At 51.2% G+C, this 9,402-nt stretch overlaps 1 protein-coding gene and 1 pseudogene across 1 annotated transcript in view; one reads left to right on the top strand and one right to left on the bottom strand.

The window, feature by feature from the left end:
- The window catches only part of LOC102861721, a 42,565-nt pseudogene extending 42,272 nt beyond the window's left edge, over nt 1-293 (bottom strand).
- SHB (Src homology 2 domain containing adaptor protein B) overlaps nt 292-9,402 on the top strand; it is a 146,948-nt gene continuing 137,837 nt past the window's right edge. The window contains 2 exon segments of the mRNA XM_006886865.1: nt 292-380; nt 382-1,264. Of these exon segments, the coding sequence (XP_006886927.1) occupies nt 292-380; nt 382-1,264 (972 nt within the window).

Below are 9,402 nucleotides of genomic sequence, written 5' to 3'. Positions count from 1 at the left end.
TAGCCTTCAGCGCTCTCTCCTCCCGCCCCCGGCGTGCCTCCCTCATCGCTCGCTCGTTCCCTCGCTTTCCCGCCCGCCCGCTCCGGGGCCGGGCTTTCCCCAGCGCTCTCGGGAAGAAAGAAGGGGGCGGTAGACGCCAAGTTCCTGCAGGAGCCTCGGATCCCGGCCGAGACTGAGCCTCCGGCTCCGACGGGACAGGAGCGCCCTTGGCGGTGGGGCGCACGGCCAGAGCGTCCGCGGCGGGGGGCGCCCGGGCCTCTCGCTCTCCGCGGGGCCACGGGCCGAGACTCCATGAGACCGGCCCGCAAGGGGCGCGCGATCCAAAGCCCGGGCGGCGCGCGGCGGAGGCGGAGGGCGGCGCTGCAGCTGCTGGAGCTTGGGATCTGCCGGCAGGAGGCGGCGGCGAGAACTTGAACTTGGAGTCGGGAACGGGCGCCCCGGACGCCCCCCGCCGGGGCCGGGGCGCCGAGGGGCCTGGGCGGCAGCGCTGCCCCCCGGATGGCCGCGGCGGCGGACCGAGTTCCCGCGCCGCGGCCCTAGGTGGCCTCTCGCCATGGCCAAGTGGCTAAACAAGTACTTCAGCTTGGGAAACAGCAAGACCAAGAGTCCCCCGCAGCCGCCGCGGCCCGACTACCGCGAGCAGCGACGCCGGGGCGAGCGGCCCTCGCAGCCCCCTCAGGCCGTGCCGCAGGCCCCCACGGCCTCTTCGGCGTCCTGCGGTCCGGCCGCCGCCTCCTGCTTCACGTCCTCGTCGGGCTCGCTGCCCGACGACAGCGGCAGCACGAGCGACCTCATCCGTGCCTACCGCGCGCAGAAGGAGCGCGACTTCGAGGACCCCTACAACGGGCCGGGCTCGTCGCTGCGCAAACTGCGCGCCATGTGCCGCCTGGACTACTGCGGCGGCGGTGGGGAGCCGGGCGGCAGCCAGCGCGCCTTCTCGGCCTCGTCCGCGTCTGGCGCCGCCGGCTGCTGCTGCGCCTCCTCGGGCGCGGGCGCCACCGCCTCCTCCTCCTCCTCGGGCTCCCCGCACCTCTACCGCAGCAGCGAGCGACGGCCCGCCACGCCGGCAGAGGTGCGCTACATCTCCCCCAAACACCGCCTGATCAAGGTGGAGAGCGCCGTGGTCGGGGGCGCCGGGGAGCCCACTGGGGGCGCCTGCTCCGGTGGCCGCACCTGGAGTCCAACGGCCTGCGGCAGCAAGAAACTGCTCAACAAGTGCGCCTCTTCGGCGGCAGAGGAGAGTGGGCCTGGCAAGAAGGAAAAGGTAGGGCACCCCTTGGCCTCCCCCTGAGGACCCAGGGCCACTGTGCGCTTGGGGTAACCGAGGCGCTGCTCTCCTTCCAAGCCCTTCATAAACTTCTGGCTAGGACCTTGTGGTCGAGGGTCCCACGCTGTTACCCAGCTCCTCCCCTCCCGTGCGCCTTCCTCTGGCCCTGGCTGCCTCCTGATGCTGCCCTCGCGCTGAGCCCGGAGCGGGGTGCTGGCTTCGGAAGTAGCCGGCGCGAGAGCGCCCCGCCCTGCCTTGCCCTAGAAGAGAGAGCCCGCCAGCCCTTCTGGCTCCGGCCCAGTCGAGTCTTGGAGAGTCAGAGCTGTCAGAGATTGGAAAGAGCATTTACTTTTGTCTCCCTCCTTCACACTCAGTAGATGGGAAACCGAAGTCCAGAGTTGGGCAGGGACTCTCCCGAGATTACACGTCGTTCTCGGTAGCAGATCCGGACTGACGGTCTCTAAACGTGTCTATGTAAATTCCTCTAAATGCCCTGCCCCTCCCGACTCGCTGCGTCTGATTTCCAAACCTGAGCGGCCCTTTGTGCCAGAGCTGCACCGAGAACCCCTACGCGCGCTTTTCGGGTAGAAATGATACTGGCTGCACCAGTGTCCAGGGTAGCACCGGTCGATTCCTGCCTCCGCGAGTCCTAGGGAGTCGCCTGGAAGGAGACTCAGCCTCTGCTCTCACCTGCCTTTGCGTTCCATCCCCCACTCGATCATGCCCTGGAGTGCTCTGGGACAGTACCTCTCCCTAACATATCCTGTCATCTTTACTACACTTTCCCAACTCCCAGAAAATGCAGGCCAGTTAATTACAGGCTCGGCTCGTCACACTCCTGTGTGTGTGCCCTCTCACACCCCATAAAATAATATTCCTTTCTACTTCTTTGGGGGGGAGAGCGCACTAGAGCTCAGCGTTGTGATTAAACCTGGTCTTGCAAGCAGGGCCCTGCGCTGGTACTCTGGCAGCTTCCCTTCTTGTTCTGCCCTTCTTCTCGCCGCCCTCCCCCCCACCCCTCAGGCCCTCGTCCTCCCAAAGGTAAACTTTTGCCCAGGCCTGGGCGAGGGGAGACTGATAAGGAGTCTGGGTTCCTTTCAGTCCTGGGTGTCCAGACAGGAGGGAGACAGGCTCCTACCTGCCAACTGGTGCTTACAGAAGGATCTTTTTTGTTTTACATGAGAGCATAAGGGAATACTCCTCCTGTAATTTTTCCATCTGCCTCCTCTCTCTCCCAGGTCGTATGGATGAACCCACGTCTAACTGGGTGGGGCCGATTAAGGGATACACTAAGAACCTCTCAGGATTCCCCATCTGGGTGACAGAGAGCTGGGTAGCCCCATCAGAAGCTGCTTCCTGGGGAGTGGGGGAGATTTCTCTGGGAGCTGTCTGGTTAGGAGTCATCTAGGAGGAAACACAGACTCATGTGCAGCACAATTTGGCTTGGTGGATGGACTGGGACAGCCTGGAGTTCCTGGGATTAGGGGTCCAGAGAAAGGCCTGGATGGATATCCACAGAAATTCGAAGCCAGCTAACTTCAACTCCCTTCATCACCCGATATCTCTTTCTTCTTCCACTGCTCAGAACTCTGCTTGTTAATGAGAGTTTTCTTTAATTGCTTTGAAACTTTAGCACACATTTTTTTGCCAATTACAGTTAAGGCTGTTTCATATACTGAGGAGTAAGACAGTCTGCTTTATAGCTGGAATGTCAAGTTGTGTTTAGAACTTGGCTTCTTTCACCAAACATTTCTTGTGGATCTTCTCTGCCCTCTTTCTCTCCTTGCTGGGTTGTGCCCTTCACCACAGAGGTGATGTGGTCAGTGAGTGTTCTAGCAGGCCATGATGCATATGGTCCTGTGGACCTGTGAGGTCACAGGCCGGCTGGAGAGGTTCCAGGAGGTTCATCAAGGGGAGCTACTGGGAGGCAGGGATGTTATGGTGGGGCAAGGGTCATGACCTCCATTGGGGGACTGCAACCTGGTATGCTAGGGAACTGCTGGTGAAGTCACCTGTGGCTAGCAGTGGAGGCTAGAGGTGGGGAGGACGCAGAGGGGCAGCCAGACCCAGGTCAAGAAGAGCCTCACGGGCCAAGCCCATGAAGTTATCTAGCAGCTAGTATGATGGGATGGGATCAGAGATAGTCTTTAGAAAAGACCTGGGTTGCCTCTCACCTACTAGGTTGTAACTTTGGTCCCTTGAAGTTAGTTGTCCCTGGTGGCTTAATGGTAAGCAGTTGGGCCACAAACCCAAAGGAACACAATTTGAATCCACAAGCTGCGCCATATGCTACCCACTAAGCCACCAGAAGGGTTCAGAGCTACTGTGCATAGGGTCGCAATGCATTGCATCGCAGGTGACTCAATGGCACATTATAACAATAACATACGATGACAGGTTTGGAAGCAGGAGTGGCATCCACTTCCTAAACAACTTGCCTCGGGAAACTATGAACTTTGATAAATGTGGATAGTTGTAGAGGGGCTTCAGGCCTTTTGTTCATAGGGTCACTATGAGTCATGCTCGACTCGAAGGCATTTAACCACCACCACCACCACCACAACTGCTCCATGGGAGAAAAATGAGCAGTCTCCTCAATTGACAATTTACTGCCTCTAGAAACCCACTGGGGTGGTTAGCTAGGGGTCAGTTCCAACTTGATGGTACATAACAACACAGGCGAGGTCTGGTGACCTAGTGGCAAGAAGCTGCACTGCAGTCTCAGAAGTGAGCAGTTTGAATCCACCAGATGCTCTGCTGGAGAAGGAGGGACAATCTCCCCCTGTACTAGTCAGTACACACACACACACACACACACACACACACACACTTTAAAAAAAAAAACAAACCAAAAAAACAAAACCCAACAACAGAGTAGGATGTTCCAGTGCAGTGATGCAAATGCTAATGTCCCTGGAGGGCTAGAGAACACACATCACTGGGCCCTGCCCCCACAGGCACAAGCAGGGCCCGAGAATCTACCTTTCTTACACATTCTGTACTACTGGACTTGAGACTACATTTAAAAACCATTGTTTTCAAATAGGAGTGGCTTCAGAATCCTCCTCCCTCTGGTCTGGGATGCAGAGACTCTGGGTGTCCTCATCTCTAGTGTCTCTGCGGTGACTGTGTCCTGATACCAAGGCCAACATCCTCCCTCCTTCCTGGTTGAAGGAGGCAGCCCATTTTCACATTTATGTCCAGCCAGCTAGATTTTGGAAAGCCACTCAAATCATAAATCCAACCCTGAACACTCAGAGCCTTTTATTTAATCCCATCCTCAGAGAATCATGAAATTGTATTTCTAGCATTCCAGTGTTTGTGGTTGTGTTGTTAGGAGCTGTCGAGTTGAGTACAACCCATAGCGACCCTATGAACAGCAGATCTGAACCCGGTCCTATGTTGTGCCATCCTCACACCTGACACACTAGAGCCCATTGCAGTAGCCACTTTCTCAATCCACCCGGTTGAGGGTCTTCCTCTCTTTTGCTGAACCTCTGCCTTTTCGAGCATCATGTCCCTTTCCAAGGAAAAACCCCTTCCTGGTAATATGCCCAACGTATGCGAGGTAAACCCTCCAAAAAGCACGATGGCCCCACATTCTCCAAGAGATTTGTTTGTTCTTGGGCAGTCCATGGGATTTTCAGTACTCTAACACCACAGGTCAGTCATCAATTCTTCTGTCATCCGTATTCATTGTTCACCTCTCAGGTGTATAGCAAGTGATTGGAAAGACCATGGCCTGAATCTGACACACCTTGGCCCTCAAACTGACATCATTACTCCTCAGTAATTTGGAGAAGTTCCTAACTGCATACTTTCGCAGTGCAGTATGTTTCCTGATTTCCTGACTGCTGGTACCAAGGTTATTGATTGTAGATCCAATAGTATGAAGTTGTTGACAGTCAGAGCTCTCCAATAAGTGCCACTAAGTCTCAGCCCAATTTCCTTTAGTCAGTTGTTGGGGAATAGCCTGAGAACCATTAGGTCTACTGAGGACTCTCACATGCCAGACCCTGTTCTGGGTTCTTATTGTACCATCAGTATCTGTGTTGATTTTTGCATCATCATTTATTTTTGCTGTCGAGAGTATGCACAGCAGAACATACACCATTTCCCTAATTTGCCTTTTTGTTCAACATTGGGCCAATGTTGAGAGTTAGGTATTTGTCTTAGCTGAGCAAAACCAACAAAGCTTTCACATACACCTGTGCACGTGTGTCCATGCATAAACTGAGGTTTATTTCAAGGAAGTATCTCACATGTTTGTAAAGTCTGGCAAGTCCCAGGTCTGTAGGTCAGACCTCAAGAGAGAGGCATCTGGGGAGGCTAATGAGTCCAAGTTGTCAGCAGGTTGGCAGGACCGCTGGCTTCAGAGGCAGATGAATGCAAAGGTTGTCAGGGAGCTGGGTTGCAGACAGCTGGCTTTGGATACTGCCAGCTTCAGAGGCTGACAAAGTCCAAAGATTGTAGGCAGGGAGAAGGGTCACATGTACTGAGTCGGCAAATATGACAGGTCACCAGATCAAGTCTGGAGGCCACCAGCCAGAGGGCCAGATGTCTCAAAACTGAAATGCATTACTGTGAAATCAGAACCGCTCATAGCTGACCTACAGTTGGGTTTCTGAGGCCCTAAATAGCAGAGGAAGAGAGAGTTCATCATCAGATTCAAACTGCTGAGAGCGCAGCCTTTGAGTTAGCAGCACAGCTTCCTATGGATTCTGCTACCACCAGATAGAGGATCGGACAGAAAGCCCTCCAACTTTTCCTGACCCCACCCCCTGAGGTGTGGTCCTTTCATCATCTTTGTAGAGCCACTTCTAATCCTGCTTTATCAACATCATGTTGTTGCTATATGTACTGTTCAGTTGGAATTGACCCATAAAAGACACAGTAGTGAGTTTTCAGAGGCAGTAAATCACATGAGAGGAGATTACCCAGCCTTCTCCCAAGGAGCAGCTGGTGGATTGGAACCATGTGTCTTTGGGATTACAGTGTAACTTCTTACCACTAGGCTACTGGAATTTGTAACATAAAGTGGTTACATTACACTAAGAATCATGATAATGTTGATACACAGTACTAACCATCAGAGTGTTACTGTTAGATGCTGTGTGATGTGACCCTATATACCTTGCCTAAACCTGCACCAACCTTGCCATCACTGCTGGACTTAAGCCCATTGTTGCAGGAGCTGCCAGTGCATCTCACAGAGGGTCCTTCTGAGCAGGGATTACCAACATCCTTCCTTCCAAGCATCAAGTACTTTCAGTGTCACTTCATCATGGTGTATCTGTTGGGTTCTCTTCTCCTGTACTTATTTCTCCCTGTGTCCTCACTTGGGCACCTGCCTTCCCTCCCAGATGATTCCTGGGAAAACACACTTGGCCATATTACCCACTCCTGCCACTACCAGCATTCAAGCTTGAGCATTTTCTCATTTGGAAGAAAATGTAAAAAACCAAAGTCACTGCTTTTGAGTCCATGCTGACTTGCAGTGACCCTGAAGGACAAACTATAACTATCCTATAGGGTTTTCAAGGCTATAAATCTTTACAGGAGCAGATTGCCTCATCTTCTTCCCGTGGAGGGGTTGGTCGGTTTGAACCACTAACCTTCTGGTTAGCAACCCAATTCTTAACTCATTGCACCACCAGGGCTCCTTGCCATTTGAAAATGGACTGTTTATTGTGGTTGTTTCTCCCGTAATATAATGCTAACTTAAATTTCACCAACTCATACCTAAAGAAGTCATGAGATCAAGAGATTTATTGCACTGGGAAAGTAAGGTCCTCTCCAGATTATTGAGGAGCAATGATGTCAGTATGGGGACTAAGGTGCACCTGATTCAGACCATTTTTTCAGTTGCTTGCTATGCATCTGAAAGCTGGACAATGTCTAAGGATGACAAAAGAATTGATGCCTTTGAATTGTGATTTGGAGAAGAGTGCTGAATATCCCATGAACTGATAAAAGAACAAACTGATACGTCTCAGAGAAAGTGCAGTTAGAGTGATTTTTGAAGGCAAAAATGATAAAGCTTCATCCACATACTTCAGGCATGTTGCTAGGAAAGGCTAATCAAGCTTGGGAAGATGGAGGGATGGCAAAGGAGAGGAAGACCCTCAACCAGGTGGTTTGACACAGTGGCTACAGCAAAGGGTTTGAGGGTGTTGGAGAGTGTGAGGATGGTACAGGATAGGACAGAGTTCACATCTGTTGACAGGATCACTATGAGTCGTACTCAACTTGACAGCACAGAACAATGACCTACCCAATGAATATTTTCTGTTGAGAGAGCTCTCAGTACTTGGAGGGAAGATCATTAAAGATACAGACAATAAGGTAGTAATTTGAATCCTCAAGTCAAACACTTCCTGGAAGAAATTGGCACATTGGGGTTTAGTTACTTCTCTCCCATTATGTTTGTATTGGAGAATTTGGAGGGAGGAGGGCTTCAAGGAAGAGATGGATTTTAGTTGCATCTGGAGACAGAAGAATCTCAGTGCAAAGGAAGGGGTAGTTGCAAGCTGCAGAAGCACTCGCTGTGTGTACATGTGTATGTACCAGGGGTAGTGTTTATGTATATGTGTATATGTACATAGTAAAACCTCAGTGTAGGACATGTTCTTGGAAACCAGACCCTACTTATGGTGGATTTCATTTGGAGCTGGTAAATTAGAGATGGGCTGAGATAGCCTGAGATTTGAGTCTGGACTCTTTAAACAGGAGAGCCAACGATCATGTCTGAAGGGATTACGCAGAGCTGTGGTTGAGGAACATTTCCAGGCTGTAAACAACTGCCACATTCTGGGCAAAATGAGGTTGGGGCTGGGGAACAAATGCAGAATAGCCCAGAGGAGAGCAAACGCCTGGGAAGAACAAATGAAACTGTAGGTGGTGGATGTTGTATTCCTTCAGTTGATGAAAAAATAATGACACTGGAGGCTAGTTACTTGATAGGTTTCCTTTTGTGCAGCCAAACAGATCTCACCAAGTTATGTTTTTCTGTTGAAGTGTTTCTTTTGTCATAATTAAGTGGATGTTTTTTCCACCACAACCGAGAACTAAATCAAGATGCATCATGACATCAGTTTTCCTGAGTTCTAAATAAATGCTAATGTGTATCAACACTTTGTATTTTGTCAGCATCTACCGAGTTGAGTTAAATAACATGTTTTTCATAGTGAAGGAATAAATAACATTTCTTTAAAAAAAATATCAGCAAACCATTTTCAGAGCTGCGTGCCAGGCAGTGGGAGCTCAGAGGGTTCTGAGTGGTGGCCAGCCTCTCAAGAAGGGAGCTTCTCATTTTACATTGAATACTACCTTCTCTGATCTACTAGGAAGACAGAGACAGCTAGAGAGGTAATACAAGCTGGGGGGATGTCAGCACAGGGTGTCCAAAAGGCCCAGGGCCCTAGCTCTGCCCAGAAAGTTCTAAGAGGGCTTTTTTGAGGTACAGCACCTTTTGAACTGACTTTGGAAAGATGAATGAGAAGTCCCCAGACAATATATAAATGGGTGTGGTTGTGTTTCCAATAAAACTCTTCAAAATCAGGTGGTTGGCATGTAGGTTGTAGTGTGCCACCCCCAGCTTTAAATGATATCCCTTTTTTATTGTCCTGGTGAGCTGAGTAGCTTTTTGCTTTCTGTTCAGCCTACTCTGGTTTCTGTGGTTAGTACAGGGCAAGCAGGCTGCTCTGCTGATCCTGGCTAGGCTCTCCTTCATAGTGGGGCCTGCTGGGTTAGGCTTGCTCTGACTGCGGCCGTTTGGTTCTGTTCTGTGAGGTTTCTCATCCTCCAGCAGGCTAGTCCAGGCCTGTCCACATCATGGTGGCAGCATTCTAAGAAAGGGTGGAAGGTTGTTGAGATTGGAAACTGGCACACTGTCCCTTCAGTTGCATTCCCGTTGAGCAAAGTGAGCCACTATTCATGGGAGGACCTGCAGTGTCCTACTGCAGACAGCACTACTCCCATTTTATGGGTAAGAAACTGAAGTTCGTAGAAATGAATGACCTGCCTAACATCTCAGGAACTAGAAGGAGAATTGATGCCTTTGAGCTGTGGTGCTGGAGAAGAGTATTGAGGGTACCATGGACTGCTAGGAAAACAAACAGATTCATCCTGGAAAG

The sequence above is a fragment of the Elephantulus edwardii genome, unplaced genomic scaffold, assembly GCF_000299155.1.
Source record: "Elephantulus edwardii isolate Elephantulus edwardi_28Jun2011 unplaced genomic scaffold, EleEdw1.0 scaffold00052, whole genome shotgun sequence".
NCBI classification, from domain to species: Eukaryota; Metazoa; Chordata; class Mammalia; order Macroscelidea; family Macroscelididae; genus Elephantulus; species Elephantulus edwardii.
Note: the sequence above shows the minus strand (reverse complement) of the source record. Positions and strands in the feature narration are given on the sequence as shown.